The sequence below is a fragment of the Schistocerca serialis genome, chromosome 3 (genome assembly GCF_023864345.2).
Source record: "Schistocerca serialis cubense isolate TAMUIC-IGC-003099 chromosome 3, iqSchSeri2.2, whole genome shotgun sequence".
Taxonomy (NCBI): domain Eukaryota; kingdom Metazoa; phylum Arthropoda; class Insecta; order Orthoptera; family Acrididae; genus Schistocerca; species Schistocerca serialis.
In genome coordinates, this window is record NC_064640.1 from 8712531 (window position 1) to 8730964 (window position 18434).

General features: G+C 41.5%; 1 protein-coding gene across 1 annotated transcript in view; it reads right to left on the bottom strand.

Annotated features, from left to right (window-relative positions):
* Positions 1 to 18434, bottom strand: part of LOC126469663 (organic cation transporter protein-like) — a 546524-nt gene that overhangs the window by 177305 nt on the left and 350785 nt on the right. Inside the window, exon 3 of the mRNA XM_050096803.1 lies at positions 3244 to 3411. Within this exon, the coding sequence (XP_049952760.1) occupies positions 3244 to 3401 (158 nt within the window). The 5' untranslated portion in view covers positions 3402 to 3411. The remainder of the gene's footprint in view (positions 1 to 3243; positions 3412 to 18434) is intronic.

Consider the following 18434-nt stretch of genomic DNA (forward strand, 5'->3'; position numbering starts at 1 on the left):
GGTATGTCTCGCGACGACTTTAGCGAGCTTTGTCCACCCCAAAGCAGACAGGACATTCCAGCACCGGGACCATCCAGACCCCCTCCCCCCTTTAAGCTTACGAGGTGGAGAAAGTGCCCAGCCGCAGACACGGCCGACTGCCACGAAGCCCTCAGCCCTATGGACAAGGAGCCGGGTTGCGCTGACCAATTGGCCGAATACAAAACGAAAGTTTTACTGCTCTGGATGTCCGCAAAACGTTTCTGTGGTGGAAGGAGGATCTTAAACAGCACAGGCAGCTTTTTGAGCCATTTATAAGAGGAAATTTCTTGGAGAGATATAGTTCTTGGAAACTTTCTAAAATACACCTGCAGTCTCTGAAAATAATGATTACATCGTTCAGCCACCGTTTCGGCGACTAGCCAAACAGCTTTGCTTCTTTGTGTGTTCCCACGCCAGAGGTGGCAAAAATAAGACATTAGGACTGGCTGGAACATTTGAGAAGAGGAGGATCACTACAACTGATTGGGATGGCCTGATTTTGCTCTGCTTATTGTGGGAGTACAGCAGCAACAGCTTAATTTTTCTTGGGCAGGACGCTAAATTTAAGTTTCTGACTGGCAGTTGCTACTTGAGACACGAAAGACTTTCGCAGAATAGAGAGACTCTGTACTCTTTCGACGCTTCAGAGTGCTTTCATTTCAGACACTTTAGTTTTAAATAAGCAGTTTCAGATAAGCGGTTAAGTAATTTTGATTCTAGACTTGAGTGAGGACGCTTCAGGCGGAGACTTGGCCTAGCAGACGTACACCAACTGCAGCCAAACAGTCGCACTTGAAGAGTCACTGGCGCCACCCGCACCCAGCACATTCACACTTCAACGATGGCGAGGCAGACGTACAGTACAGATCGCAATGAATTTACTAACGTTCGATTATTTCACGATTAGGTTCGACTTGCCCGCTAGGGGATTCACAGTTACACAATAACTTCTATTTCGAGCAAGACAATGACCATCGTCGAGTAACGGATTTTGTTCAGATAGTTTTAATATGTAAGGAAGCCGAATTTACCATCACATACTTCCCCATCCCATATTTTGACAACCACAACTCGGTCAAAATTTGTTTCTTCGTTGTATTATTAATGCTTGTTACATTCGGAGTAAGTTTTTACGGAATTTTTTGACAATATTTTAAAATCAATTATTGTTAATATAATCAGGGATTTATCTTACCTTTGAGTTCCATTTCATAGTCAGTATTTCCTTGCATATTTAGTAAAAATACCGTTGCACACAGTTTAATTAGCAGTGTTTTATTGGGCAGAGAGCTAGACAGTCAAACAGCTAGTATCATTATTCTTTCTTTAACAAAGCGAGAGTTTCGCAAATTTATGTTTGATTATAACCAATTGGTCTCAGAAATAAACTGTCTGCTTTAGGGCTGGCGACACATTTATTTTCTTGTAAGATTGTAGTAACATCAAAATACAAAATTTTCACTCCAGTCACCAACTGTTTGATATCCCATTCAATAGTACTTTTGTTGGTAAGTGTTAGTATGGCACCGAGTCAAATGTTTTTCTTAAGTAATGAAATACTGTATCCAGCTGACTGCCTCGATTTTACACTGGTTAGGCGTCTGCCTGTTCGGTCTTGACAACGTTTATGTCCATCGGCTCCTTGGCCGACCACTCCTTACTTGGCGTTTGTAGTTCAGGATTTTCTTTGATAGAAATTATTATCTTTCTTTCTGTGAATATGTTGTTGCTACCTCTGTCAGTATTCAGTTATTTACTCAGTAATACCATGTACATTCAATTGTATAATAGATGAACGCCAGTGAAACTCGAGTGTAGTTTTGTGGATAAGTTTTCCTTCTTGGAGACGGGTCAGCTGCAAATTCTGTATCGAATCTGACAGGTATTCTATAGACCCCTGGAGTCTGTCCCTTTCTCACGTCTTCCAATGTACGCTATAATCGATCGTGATTAGATATACAATATTTGTGGGAAAGGCATTAATTTCGAATTAATTTGACCGAAACGATATGGAAAAGTATACAACTAATCGCCAGAATGGCAGCTGAATACGCAACCTTAGTAAAGACTTAGAGAAAAGAAATGTAATTAAAAGCAGCAATTTAGGCTGGTTAGTGAATTTATCATTTATTAAAATTATATAGGTAGATCTAGCGAGTGAGAGAGCGAGCAAGAATGTTGGTGGAGGGTGGTTTTATGTAAAATTATACACTTACTTTATATTTACTGGTTTAAGTGTATTAGTCGGCCACAGTATTATTGCACCTGAGAGCGAGGGCGCTTCGCTCGGCTTATCTTGAGTTTCCATCGTGATATTTCACGAGGAGCCTACGAACCACTTCGCATTTTCCCTAGTCACCACAGTACTTCTTCACTGTAAGGTCACCGCTTGTTTCCGATAGCGGGCACGGGAAGCCAAGTGCAGTAACATCGTGGCTGTATAGTACGCACGTTGATGGCTTTGAGTACTTAGTCAAATGTAAACAAAGAAGAGAAAAGGGCGAGACAGCGAAGATCGCATACAGTTGTGCAAATTTCGCAGAAAAAGCGAACGACCCAGGTATTAGTATAGAAGTAAGGAGGCTAATTACTTAGTAACCCGATACACCAGTAAGTGGAAGCTCGTAAAATTGGTAACAGAAGTGCCACAGCATACTGTTTTCTTCATAGATGAATGTGTTCTACAATGTGCTGTTCTCGAAACAATGTTAGTTTATGGTCCATCTGACTGAGTACCATGCTACAAAATTTACTGAAATCTGTAATAGCGTTTGTCGTGAAGAATGGTAAATCTATTGAACACCCATGTATAGACACTACGAGCTCAGAATTGCTAGGGAATTACGACAATATCTACAGGGGTCTACAATATTAGTAATGTGGTTCAAATGGCTCTGAGCACTATGCGACTTAACTTCTGAGGTCATCAGTCGCCTAGAACTTAGAACTAATTAAACCTAACTAACCTAAGGACATCACACACATCCATGCCCGAGGCAGGATTCGAACCTGCGACCGTAGCGGTCGCTCGGCTCCAGACTGTAGCGCCTAGAACGACACGGCCACGCCGGCCGGCTATTAGTACTGTCCCAACAGCAGATACACACTGGCGTAGACAGAAAAAAAGTGCTTGCATTCTGCGCACCGAGACGAATATATTTTTATCTGCACACAGGTCTTCATTTGTTTGGGTAAGCTAAGACATGAACTACGAGGTCTTACCTGTAGTTAAGCTCAGCAGCAGTGAAGACGAAGCTGGTGCTGGTGGCAGCGAGGAAGAGCGTCGGGAAGCCCATCAGCACGAAGGAGAGGATCTGGTACTTCCCGAAGTGGCCCAGCTCCTCCAGGATGTCGTCCAGGTCGACCTCCATGCTGGACATCCCTCGCTCCCTGAAACATTAGACGCCATTCACTATACCAGCTACACGCTGCTGCGTTCTTTCTTCAAACACTGTCTAGTTCAACTTATCCTCTGCTAACGTAGCTGGAATTCTTCGACTTGATTCACCGGAATGCTATTCGCAACGCCTCCTCCCAAGCTTTGGTGATTAGACACGAAGCGTGGAATCACCTGTCCACAGAATCCTCACGGCTATAAGGCGTCCTGTCAGTATGTACAACTGGCGGTCCTCTCGCACGTAGGCAAACGTACAGTCAGCACTCCGCCAACAGAAAGACCACGCTTCTATCCTGATATAGCGATCCAAGTATACCAAGCAAACGATTATTTGTACACTTACACCGTCGTTTCCAGAATATGGAATCGCCTGATTCTCTTCACAAATGTATCTCCAAAATGTTTCAACAGCTCAGAAAAGCTAAGTTTTATTTTCTTCCTGTGGAAACTATAGCCGTAAGAGAAGCGTATACAGATTTCTTCCGGTTTTCAAGGTCTTGACTTCATCCGAGTCGATGCCATTTTTGCTTCTTATAGGTCTAAAGGGCAAGCGAAGCGGCATTCCAAGAAAGGAAGCCTTCCTTTAGCTTTACCAATGCACCCTCCGTGAAATCTGAAGTAAGATGATAAAATATCTGTGGATGAAGTCTCCTTCCGGCATTATTCATAATGGAGGAAGTCACACACACCGGTTCCCCCACTCGATTTTCACCCTCTGAATTGCATCGTTTGGTCAGGCAGAACCATTTCCAAAGACAGACTCATATCTATTCAACGTTAAGTCTTAGATATGCATTCAGGCCGTTATGTCACGCAAATTTAGGTTTCACAACGTTTATCAACCAAAACTGATGATATCAACTGCTTGCAGCATCCTTCTTAGCCCCGTTCTGCCAAGACACCACCTCTACATAACGTGGCATGCTGTTCACATGCAAGAAAAGAGAAAGAAACAGACGACTGTTTCTGCAGCAATTATGTTGATTTTATTTTAATGATACATCAGTCAATTAATGTGTTTAACAAGAAGAGATCATGTCACTGCAGGTACCTTTCAGTGGTCTACACCGCGGTACTTACTGAAAGAAAATTAAGTACGTATATAAATAAATAAGGCAATAAAAAATTAATAGAAGCTGCTGCCGCCTTTCTTGCAATAGCAAGCACTAGCCTAATGTGTTGTAAACAGAAACGGAAGGACTCATATAGAAAAAAATGAAATTTTGTTCACAAACATTTGGAAATTTGTGGTAAGATCTTATGGGTTTTGTTCATATTTATCTATAAAGACACACGGAAATAAAACAAATTACATTACAAAACATTTCACATCCCGAAGCTGACGACGATGTCTTTTGGAAAGTCTTATATGACCCCTCCCAAGAAAAATTAAGAAAAATCAGAGTCCCTCCAGGTTGTGGCACATATCAGACTGACTATAATTGTTCCTGACAAATGGTATTCCAGCCGGCTTTGTCAAATAAACATTTTTTATTATACAGGTTACTGAATGAGCACCATGAAGAAGTAACTGACTGATGTAATTACTGTTATCTTCAGAAAATTTTAGGAAAGTCTTTAACATGTGTAATCAATGAACGGTTTCAAATCTTTCATCCAGTGTCTCCTGCATGAGCCTGGTGTTGAAACTGAAGACAGTAGACAAAGCTGAAATACTCACATATGAGAATACTAACATTCCAGTTTTTGACCGCCGCACAGTCAAATAAGACACACTGAAATGAGATGCTCAGTAGTGAAAAAACAATTAAAACTACTGACATGCAACAGGACACCAGGCCCTGATGGAACACTATTTGATTTTGCACTGAATACGATGATGGAATTAGCCTCCTTGCTAGCTGATTTGTATGTAGAATCTCTTGCGCCGCGAACAATCCCGCGTGACATGAAAAGACAGCACATCACTTCTGTATACAGGAAGGATTGAGGAACGGATGCACCCAAGCACAGACCAATATCGGGAACGTTCGTCTGTTGCAGGACCCTAGATCACATTCTGGAGAAAATCAGCCCCTCTTCAAATATAAGCACGGATTTAGGAAAACAGTTTGCCGGCCAAAGACAGGGAACGATCACTCTACTAAATCCCACTGCAAGACAAAAACAAGGGCTTAAAATATATTGTTTTGTGCTGGTTAACGTTGAGCGAAATAGCTATGTACCAATGTAGAACACTTTGACAGGAAGCCCTTACAAAACAAATATGGTAAAGCAGGTCACGTACCATAGAGGTTTTTAAAACACATATTCTACGCGTCCCCATGTCTCTTAAAGAAGCGGGCAGTTCTCCAAGTGAACAAAGGGTTGATCTCTTTTCTGCAGATAAAATACATCCTCCTAAAAGTCGGCGCTTTACAGTCAAGTAGCAAAATAGATTAATATGTTATCAACCAATATAGATGCATTTATTCTGAATTTACTGACATCTTGACTGAGACGTTTGTGGACACCCAATACGAGCTTAGCTCGAGAAAGCGACGATGAAGATATACTGTCACTCAAAAATGAAACAACCCAAACATTCAGATTAAATTGTTTCCCGTGGCGACGGGAATTTTTATGGTGAAATCAGTGGAGAATAATTCCAACGAAGAAGCAGTAACATCTGTCTGTCTGTCGTAGGGGTTTGCCAGAGTTATTAAAATCGTATTTGATCTTTCTAAGGTGGCTATTGATTACCTTTTTCTTATTACTTGTTCTACTTTGTAAAGAAATCTTCTATGGAATCATCATCAATTGCGTATTTATAATAGTTAACCGCTCGCTCATTTACGGGCATTGCAAAGTAGTGATCTTTTTCATGTTCGAAGCTGTTGACTGTGAGAGTAATTACGTCGTTCCCATAGGTCCCGGTATAGACGTAGCCCTATATTCAGCTCAACAGCACGCTAGGTGAAACACAGGCCTTGCATGTGGATTCTATGCTCTTTTATCGTTACAGCATACCTCCATCTCTCACGATGGAGATCACAATTACGTTTACCCGATAATCTGTATAGGTATAGTTCCCGCCTCTACTTCTGCATCAAGTGAGTTGTTAACCTGTGATAAACCCACACACAGTTAATTGCTATTTTTATAAATGTAACTCGTGTTCAAGTTTGACGTCTACTACAAGAAACGAATTTAAGAGACCTGGACATTATAGAGTGACATTAGATTCGAGAGATTCTAATATTCATTTCAAAGATCCTATGTAATATAGTCCTTGTGGATGTGTAACTAGTGAAAAAATTTAAAGATATTTTTATTTAAGACTAATAAACTTCTCATGAAACCTGTAAATTTACAAAATAGTGAGGTGCATATGATATGAAAAAAATGTGGGAGCCATATATTTAATTTCCTTTGTTCATGTCATCAGGTGATACTATTGTGAAGCAAAGACAAGGTGTGGGTATCAGAGAACGTGGGCAATTAAATTACGTGGGTGTACTGGAAACACATTTATTTATTTATCGTTTTCATCGTTCCCATGTTGTTCATACTTACTTGGTCTTCGAAAAGATTGAAAACGCAGAATGGAGCTAAGGGAATGTTTGCGTAAAACTGTGGTGTATTGTCATGCATTGAGGACACAGAACTATCGTGTAAAAACTGTTATGCGTAAACCTAGGACTACGCTGAGAGTTCTCGGAGGGAAAACTATGTGAATTTTTCATTGGTGAATTTTCAACAGTTCTATGCATCATAATTTTCATTTGTATTTCCATCTTATTAATAATTCGTTATAGTTCCATCATATCGTGTGAATTTTGCTTGCGTTGTTGCATCTTCTGTTTCCTTGATGCATGCAGCACAGCTAGCGAACTGCTAGCAATCAGTTGGTTGCTACGTTCCACCTGCTGTTCCCATTGGTCCTTGATGTGTAGAGTATCTTTCTGATGAAGTGATGTGTTGTACAAACATTTTTCGAACCGACGAATGATGATCGCTACTATAAAAATTTTATTTTCCTCATGTATTAGAAGATCTACTGTTTGGGTCTCTTATTTATGAGCACTTATCATGAGATGGATGGACTGAGTGTGTCGACAAGCCGGGACGACGATAAGCATCGCATCAAGCTCACGGTTCCTGCTGGTCGAGCGGTGTATTTCGTATTGTCGGGTCCTGCCGTGAAGTTATGGTGCGAGCCATAGAGGCAGAGCAGATATGACAATGCCTATGGGTCATGGAGCAAAAGAAAACTTGTTATATAGATACTCTCAATTGGAATCTTAATTAAGACAGACAGATTTTGGACTTTATAGTTATCAATGTTTTTGCGGTGTTCTTAATGCTGTAACAACTTCATAACAGGTAAACAAGAGTACAATATACAAGATGATGTTAAGGCGAAGCCCCACATTTATTTCGAGAGTTGGACGCTGAACTTGTACTTTCAACTTTCGGCAGTAACTGCAGCACTTGGAGAAAAGTGGCGAGTGAGCTGAAATTGTAACGCGATCAAGCTTGAATAATAAGAAGTCCTAGTTACCGATCAGACTTTACTTAGCCACTCGATAGCACGGTAAAAACCAGGGTAGCACCGCATCCTACATATTCTCTATGGGTTTTAGATGAACAGTCGAAGTTGGATAGGATGCCTGAGTGTTCGTCGAACCGGGAACGTGGGCGTGCAGCCCTGTGAACACGGCTGTTGTCTCCGTTTAAGACGGGGGTCTCCACAGCCTACTCATCACCAACATATAGAACAAAGGCAACGCCGCGTGGAGTGACCGCAGGGTTAGAGGCCCCATGTCACGGATTGCGCGCGGCCCCTCCCGCGGAAGGTTCGAGTCCTCCCTCGGGCCTGTGTGTGTGTGTGTGTGTTAGCATAATTTTAAGTTAGTTTAAGTAGTGGGTAAGTGTAGGGACCGATGACCTCAGCAATTTGGTCCCTTAGGAATACACACACACACACACACACACACACACACACACACACACACACACACACAAAAAGGCAACACTTGCTCACCGAGAATCTTGAAGTAAACGCCCTGGTTGAAGTGTGCGGTAACCTGACTCAGTGGGCCCAAATCGTGGTAAAAAAAACACTCCGAAAGCATTACAGAAGCACATCCAGTCTGAACTCACACTGCATGTTAAAAGCCCCGTTGGACTCGACACCTTGCATCATACGAAACAGAGGCAAAACCACGAGTCCTCAGACCACACCAAACATCTCCAGTCAACTGGAGGCCAAGTTCTGTGCTCGTTTAGCCCACTGGAGATGTACACATTTGTATCGTTATGAGCAGTGGCCGTCTCCGAAAGTCTTTTGCAGTTCCTTTCGCAATATTCTCTCGGAGAGTGATTCACATGAAAGTGAATTCAATGACAGCAGCAATTCTTGTCGGTTTTGAAAACGATTGTTATTGACGAGGCGCGAAACTCATCTCTGGTTCCTGTCGTTTGGAGTATTTCTACAGCCGCTGTTCTTACAGCATGTTACGTAGCTGCTAGTGCTACACTATTCCCTGTACAGATGTTGGACAATCCGCGAGGATACGGTAACAACTCAGCAACTTAATCCACGGTTTGATCCTAGGCACGTCCAACACGGTAACTCCTTCCGGGCATTCTGTCAAGTCTACACGTGGGCCGATCTTACTGTGATGAATCGTGCAACCGACTGGCGCATACACAACACTTCAGCATGCAAAGTAGATGAAGCCGCTTTGACTGAACAATGTACTTACTACATCTGATTTGTTAAATTTACTGTCGCCTTTTAAGACCACAGCAAAAAGGAGGGACAACAATGTTCATCTTACGAGCTTAGTGCAGAAGATGGTTGACCCGTATCAGCGGCGAACTCACTCTCGATACCACATTAAGTCTTCCAACAAAAGAGTACGTAGACCACTTCGCAAAGGACACATCGCACAACAGGTATTTGCCTATTTCCTAAAAAAATGGCTCTGAGCACTATGGGACTTAACTGCTGAGGTCATCAGTCCCCTAGAACTTAGAACTACGAGGGTTATTCCAAAAGTAAGGTCCGATTGATTGCCAAATTGAAACCACAGTGAACATCAGAAATGTTTTACTTGTAACAATTAGCTACACCTTTCAGCTACTTCTCTACGTAGTCGCCGTTCTGACTTAGACTTTTGTCATAGCGTTGTACCAACTTTTCAATAGCCTCATCATAGAAGGCAGCCGCCAGTGCTTTCCGCCAATTCTCCACGCTGGCCTACACCTCGTTGTCTGTGTCAAAATGTTGTCTTCAAAGACAGCGGTTCATGTGACCAGAGATGAAACTCAGGGGGAGACAATTGCGGACTGTATTGTGGGTAATCTAACATTTCCATTTGAAAACGATGCAGGAGCATCTTCATTGCCCCTGCAGAATGCGGCTGAGAATTGTCGTGAAGACGAAACAGCACGACAGTTATGTAATGTTGGCTGCATAGCTTCAGGCGAAATTTCTCACCAGGCCCTCGTATTTGGCGGCAGACACTATTTTCTAGACATCTTTACGCACTCACTGCGAGCTCAGAAATGAGAAGAGCGACGTGATGCTAACTGGGGTTATACTAGAGACACTACCCAACACATCTGTGCAAAGCTTTATCGGATTTTCATAGTCGTTTCCATTTCGCGACCGATCGGACCTTACTTTTGGAATAACCCTCGTACTTAAACCTAACCAACCTAAGGACATCACACACATCCATGCCCGAGGCAGGATTCGAACCTGCGACCGTAGCAGTCGCGCGGTTCCGGACTGAGCGCCTAGAACCGCTAGACCACCACGGCCGGCGCCTATTTTCTATTTCAATACCCTGTCATCAGTATCCTCGTATCAGAACTTACAAAGTTTTACAAAATTCAGGGTGTCTGTCTTAACTTGGCGCAACTAAATATCTTGAAAACGCCTCATCGTACGAAAAATATGTTCCAGGTGAAACGTTAATATCAGTAAAGCGGACATCTCTCTGTGCTACAACCGGCCATTCTCCTCACGAGCCTTCCTGCGTGGGCGTGGTCAGGTTTATATTTTCACATGGGAACCTCCCGCTTTTATTGCATATATGGATTCTACGCCAAAAAATACATAAGGTTTACTCAAACCATTGTTTTCCATTCGTGGTAGATGGCGCTGAATCGACGAATATCAAGCGTGCCTGTTTTTGCAATAAACAACTGACACGTTTGGTTCTACATTTCATTTACGACGTAACTCTAGATCGTTGTGTTATGGCGGCTGATACTGACGTTCACACGGTACTCGGGCGGTGTGTGTCCGTCCAACCGCCCCAACTCTCATGCTGGCCGCTACGTGGCTACCGCCGGAATACACACTACAACCATTGTAACAAGGGAAAATGTCCACCAAGTGATAGTGGCACGCGCACCTGCCAAGAATACTCACTGAAATCAAGCATCCTGATGGGAACACGAAATTATTACGTTCACGTCGTTGTTCCTGGATCACGCTACACGTAGTTTCTAACCGGAGACTGAAACGGCTAACCCTATTGTACTGCACAATCAAATCCGCAACACTAAAGTAAATTTCGAAAGTAAAAAATCAACCCTTAGAACACGAAGGTTTACATTTACAACGTAAATGTAATGTAGAATGAGGTGCGTTGGTTCTTATTTGCAAAAACAGGCACACTTGCTCCTCGCCGACTACAGCGCCCTCCATCACCACCAATAGAAAATAATGGTTTGAATAAACCGTAAGTATTATTTGGCGTAGAATGCGTATTTTCAATAAAGATGGGAGCTTCCTATTTGAAAATGCAAAGCTGACTCCACCCACGAAGAAGGGGTCGTCAGAAGGTGGCCAGTTTTAGCACAGACAGGTGTTCCCTTTACTAATAATAACTTTTCACCTAAATCGTTTTTTTTCTTACGATACGTCGCATTCGAGATATTTAGCTGTCTTAAGTTAAAATAAACAACCTGTATTTATTAACTCTTTAAGACATTATAGCGTGTACAAAGTGTTACTAGCTACTAGAGTTCTGTATGTACTAATATAATAATATCTATTACTAATGTGATATGAAGCGGGCTGCGTAATGTTTACACCAGATGCCAACAAAATAAAAGATTCGTCAGCACTTTTTCTGTAGCAAACAATCCTTAACTGCATATTCCACGGTTACGCTACCAAGGAGGAAAAAAAATGCTTGCACTGAGTGTCGCAACCTGGTTGAAATGTCCACATACCTACTACTCCGGATCCTGCGGTTGAGCTGTTTGTGGTATGCTCGCTACACGGTAATAATGTGCAAGCCGCGGTTAACGTCGCTGACTTAAAGGGAAGAGTAATAGCCAGTTATGACGTAACTGAGACCGTCAATAAAATAGAAAACCTCCACTGCTTCCTCTTCTAGGATTCTCCAGAAGTACATTTCTTTGTAGCTCGTGGGTATTCATTACAGAGTGTGTAAGTCAGCCGCGATCGGGCCGTAAGCTATGCAGATGTGCAAATCACTGCTGCGACGGTGTTCTCGACATAGCTGTCTCCAGTCAGAAATCTGAGGCAGGTCATTGTCCGTGTACTGTTGTCCGTGGGAGGACGGAGTCAACACACCAGAGTGGGAGTATTGCTTATGTTGAAGTCGTTTGGGGACCTACATACACCGGTAAAAACCTACGAGTAAGTATGCCCAGCCAGTCGCCCAACAAAATCTTTTAAGCTAACCTTAAATAATTAGACAAAATCTGATTCCGATAAATACTTATTATACTCAGTCAACTTAGCTTTGTGATACACGGCTGGTCGAGTCTGAGTCTGATAGGGGGATAAACCGCAATCGAGTCGATTCAGCTCCTAGGAGAGCGTCTCTTCCCTATGTTTGCGCTTCTGCAGTTATTATGGAGTAGCAGCGTTGATGCGTCAGGATACTGCGCGACATCTGAGAAGTCCCTTTCCTGCAGGTGTTTACCGAAATATATTTCACTCGCTGTACCTAAGCTAACCATTTTGATTGATTTCAAGCAACAGCCAATCTAGTCTGAAGTAGCTCTGCCTCTCTACTCGTCTGTGAGTAATCAGTAAGTGAAATCAAATTAAGCAGAAGTATTCTCACAAACCGGTCACAAGTTTAATACATTTTGAAACAGAAGTTTTAGTAAACTGACAGTTTTCCATGTTCAAGACAGATATTTGACTGTATAAATTTCGGCTTTTATGCCATTATTAAATACAATGCTAAAAGCTGTTAGACCATTATTATGTCGTATCTGTTAAGGTAGTCCAAAGCAGGTAAACAAGACTTGGCTAGTCTTTTTTACCTGCTTTCGACTGTTTTATCAGATATGACATAGTAATGATCTAATAACTTTTAGCGGGCGCTGATGACCGCGAATTGAGGGCTCCACAAACCAATCATCATCGTCATCTAATAACCTTTAGGATTATACTTGATAATGGCATAAAAGCTGAAATCTAGATAGTACAAAAGGTAAATATAGTAATAGTGAAACGGTGGTTTATTCTTTTAAAAAGTATTGTGCATGACTGTGGCTCAACACCAACGGAAACTCAGTGAATTTGCAAATATCCCATGTTTCATGGTAAAAGAACTTCTGTTTTAAGGTACAAGATGGTACACGATCGATGAAGTATGGTTTAAGCGTTCACATGTTATGTAACTAGTTTTAAAGAGTATAGAATTTTACTTAAACTTGAGAATTAATAAGATATTCCAAACAGCTTTAACATATTATACATCACTTACATGCGTAAAACTCTAAATATTTACAAGTGCTGCACGAAACACAATCTCATGTCTAGCAACAACAAAAACAATAGAAAAGGGCAGAAACTGCTTAAGGCGGTCTCTAGCATGCATTCGTTCACGTGATTCTAACATCAGTCGCTAGGCTAAAGTACCGACCAAAAAGCATCCAGAGTTCCTAGGTACACTCTCCACTACAGATCTCTTACAGACTATACCAGTTAAGTAAATCACAGGTAGTATTACAAAGAGATAGCGTTAGTGTATTTCGTGATTAATAAACAGTTTTTCCGTAGCTTTGAGATTTATTTTGTAAGAAACTGTACTAGTTTTCGTTGATCCCTCCCCCTTAAGAAAATAAGACTTATGCCCCCACCACCCCGTCCCAACTCAGATTCTGGGGACGATCTTCATTATACGTATACTTTCACCGATTTGTGGTGAATTTGAACTGGCGATAAACCGTCTAAAGAAAGTATTTTTGTGGCGAAACTTTATTCCATTCCCTATACGAGAGGACGCCAAGGAACACGACAATCTTTGAAATTTGTACGAACTTCTACAATTGGCAGGCTGAATCAGTAAATTTAAAAGTGAGCCTGGAATGACAAGGAGACTTTTTGCAACCGCAAAACTATTTACAGACTTCTATGTAATTTTTTCTATAGATGAAATCGGTAGCTTTGTATGCAGCCGAAATCCTCTTCCTTAGTAGCCATAAAGAACTGGCAGGCCCGGAGAAGAAAGTGTGCTTAGTCACCAAAGAATACTTGGAGCCGATTATAAGAACGGCAGTCATCAACATAAATCCGAGAAATTAGTCTACAGTAAAGTAGAAATCTCAAAGAAATGATCCGCGAAGGAATGTCCTGGTTCACAAGCGCCAAAGAAGACAGCCTGTCAGACGCTTTCCACAAAGATCTTTTCCGCAAACAGTTCCGCTTAATGGTGCAGAAGAAAACGAAGCTCCCTGCGAAACGGAACAAGGCTTAACGTGGTCTGAGTCAGCTCTAATGAAATGAAAATAACTAATAATGATAATAATAATAATAATAATAATAATAATAATAAGTGGTGCAAAACGGATGAAAAGTAAATACACTAGTTTCACTGAGAACTTTCTTACCCCGTTCTCCTTAGCAGAAGGTCGGATGACAGATCAGAACTGAAGCAACATACAGCGCCACAGTGAATTTGAAGCTTGTGAGCGAATCAGAAAACAGAAAGGAAAAGTAATCTAAATGAATGATGCGTCCTGGGAACTGGCTGCCCGATAACAACGCAATGCAAGCAGAGAAAATGTTATGCACATCCGCACGCTCAACAAATGTATTTTTCCCAAGGCACTCATTCATTTTTAACAACCACCATAATTACGAAAATCGCTTGTAACTATTCCTTTATCGTACGTGGGAAAGGACATACTTAATGTGACCAGGAACGTTCGCAAACAGGCTGTGGCGAAAGAACTTCTGATCAGACTACTGTCGGGGTGTATATGCTCGCTCTAAGCTCGCAGTGATACACAGTGAGCATCGGAAAGAAGGTTACAGTTCAATGTTCCGTCGACGGCAGGATCGTTTTCGATGTAACATACGCTCGGACGAGGCAAAAATTGGCAAAGAAGTTGGTCAGTCATTTGAAGAAACAATGTCGATAGTCGGCTTAATGATTTAGGAAAACCTAAATCTGGTTGCCCGAAAGCCAATTCGAATGACGCTCCACCAGTATCTTACCACCGTCACCCCTCGCACTGTAATGGAAGTATAATTTAGAAGTCCGCGTGTTTCTCAGTTTGTGGTCGCCTGCGATGTTCACCCCGTCAAGAGAACTCTTAACCCCGAAATTCCTTTGCAGCAATCCGATAGACTACTGCAGACAACGAACTGTCGAGTGGCACGCTGGACAGCTAAGCGTAATGAATCTTATGACTAATGGCTAATGGCTACCCACAAATTTCCATCTGTCGCTAATTTATCCATCGAACCCTTGTTAGCCGTGTTGGATGAGGGGGATGATAAAAACGGTGTCGTCGAATATGCACACGACATTTTGGTAGCTATCTCAGTACATTCGAGGACAAAGACGGAAGCGAAAGCAACAAGTATTGTATCGCTGATGTAGACATGTTGCGTAAACAAAAAACTCACAGGTACTGCCCGTGAGACAACCTTGAACGATAGTCTGTCAAAAACTATAAATCCTAGCATCACATTCAGAGGAATTTCGATTCGCAAGAGTCAGGTATACAGGAATGTACTTAGACAAAAAAATAGCTTTCTCGGCTCACCTCCGTAAACTCACTGAAAAAGGATGTTAATACATTCATTATTTAGCGCAGGTTGGAATTGTAAATTACCATTGGTGTAAACTAGGTTATACCATAGCTCCATCTTTATTGGCACTGGGATTCGCTGCAATCGTATGTGCCAAGCAGTTGCGCTACCATCATCTGAAAGCACACTTGAGAGGTACTGGGCGATGTTTGCTTCTAAGATTACCAAGAGCGTTTGGTACAACACAAATAGAAGCACTTTTAGTAATTTTGGAAATGCATTCAGAGCATATAACTGTCAGATGCAGAGTTCCATGTTACTGGTTGAGGAAAGTAGGCCATTGAAAAAATTGGGAATAAAATCTCGAAGAAAGTTCACTTAAGTCCTAGAGAACCAGTACCAGTACGTGGCTGTAGGAAAGGGACAATAAGGACGCTGGTCGCCATGTTTACGAACTGTTCCCAGAAATATGTGAAAGAGAGACGGTGCTGAAAATGATTCTTAGTGAAAGCACGATCAATTTGATAACGACACGTAGTCGGTAGCTTGCTCTATTAGCATAAAAGCGCCAAAAAACTGACGGATATCAATGTGGAGAGGTCGGTCCACCAGATCACGTTCTTTTTCAGTGTCTTCTAAACAGTGATATTTGTGGTAGTAAAAATGTGTAAGGAACAGTCACATGAAAACGAAACAGATGGAAAAGTAAGTGAACTACTTATTATGTCAAAAATAACCACCATAACTGTTAATACATTTATCCTACTATGAGACAAGACGGTCAGTGTCTTCTTGGAAAAATTTTTGTGGTTGCCTACATAATCATAGTTGTTCTCAGACGTACATCTCTTCGTCCGATGTAAATCAACGGCAACGAATGTCGTTCTTCAGGGCTCCAAAAATATGGAAATGGCATGGTGAGGGGGAGGTTGAGTAAGGTCTTCCCAGAGGAACTTTCGCAAAGTAGTCGAAATAATCTTGGCAACATATGGGCGGACATTATCCTATAACAGAATGAATGATACCGTCTGCCAGCCTGGATATGATTTTTCGGCGGTTTCCCACATACGACTAGGCGAATACAGGGCTGGTACCCAAGTCACGCCTCACTTACACGATTTACAAACATTTAGAAAACTTCCGCTCACTTTCACATGAATAACACCACAAGCAGACAGCAGGAGTACACATATTCCCTCCCACAGGATAATGGGGTGGCGACAGGAAGGGCATCCATCCGCCCCTCAAATTAACCGTGCCGAATCCGTTAAAAACCATGCTAACCCCACCCCGATGCGAGAAAAAGGCATAAGAAAAAGAAGATTAATCAGTTTTTATTGTTCCATTTTTTAAGACTTCGCTTTTAAACGTTTACTCTGTTGTGTTCCACATACTACAACACTCCATTCTTTCCGTTCCATTGTCAGCAGTTCCCTTTCTTCAGTTATAACCCTTCCCCCAAAGTAAAAAAATGCTGACCCAATTCCTCCTCTTCTTGGTCTGTCTCTACTTCTTTTATCCTAGTTAGTTCCCTTGCAACCGAACAAACAACATCGTCTAAGTATAATTCTTTCATATTACTTCGGCAGCAAGTTTCCATTACACCTTCCTGGCGTTAGTTCAGTCGATTATTAAGAAGTACGGTTTTTACCAATTCTATGCCAGTTACATTTCTTTATTACTTCACCAATAGAGATAGCAACCCGCTTCCCACGTAATTACTAGAATCGGTTATTTTATCATCACCACAATAATAATAATAATAATCATCATCATCATCAAGTAACGACTAATTATGTTTTCATCTTTCAGTCAACTGTCCGATGTTACTGAATGTAACGCGTAGTTTTAACATCTCCACATTCATTAAATTCCGCAGTTAAAATTGAGAAAATGTACAGCAGTCAGTCGCAAATAATCTCCCTATTGCAGATCTAGATTTCAGACACTGTGCTGCTATCATGAGTAAAGTAAGATGGGAGTCAAATCATCATTATCGCTTCTGTATAAGAATAGCGCCTACTAGACTATCCATGTCAGAGTTTCAGTTCACAGAGCATGAAATGAAATGAAATGAAATACTCTCATTGATGGTCTAGTAAGCGCTTTTCGCATAGACCAGTGATGAGAATGATTTGACTTTCATCTCATCGCATTGCTGATAGCCACACAGCTGTTGAAATGCAGATCTGCAATAAATATTATTAGCGACTGATTGCTGTAAATTTTCTCATCATTAAATAAGAACAGTCACTGAGCACACCAGTTCCATATGGAATCGAACCTGATAAAAGTACTGTAGTTATTTCTACCTAATGATAGGTAATTAATTATAACTGATTATTACTATGCATGAATGTTTGTGACATGTCTGACCAATAACTTATGTTCAAAGTTAGCTATATGATATGTACCGCTTAAGAAACTCTGTATTCTACAGCATTATTGGGTGGATCCAAATTATAAGGTGGAATTGATAATAAACCCACACCCGGAATCGAGATCTCGAAGTAATTATTGTCACGCAAAACTCTACCCAGTAACTGGGCAACTCAGCTAAGCAGTATTGAACGACGATTCAGGGGCTGTACAGAAATATGACAATACCGCGAAAAATGCATGCCTGAATATAGGGCGTGCTGAAAAGTGATGAAACCGAAATATTTTATGAAAAAACTTTTAAAGCTTTTTAAATAAAAAAACATTAACAGTCTGTAACTTTATTCTTCCTATCTACACATTTATTTCTCACAGTCACCCTGGCGAATAACACTTTCCACCCAACTAGAGACCAATTTGTTAATACCGTCTCTACAGAATCTTCGACACTGTTGACGGACCAAAAACCTCACCTCTGCTTGCAAAGTGAAGTCGTCGAAGGTGCTCTTCAAGTTTTAGAAACAGATGAAAATCGTATGAGGCAAGTCGGGGCTGTATGGAGGATGATGGATGCCCGTGAACACAAGGTGTTGGGCTGTTGCAAATATGTGGTCTGATACTCTCATGCTGAAGGAGTGGGTGCTC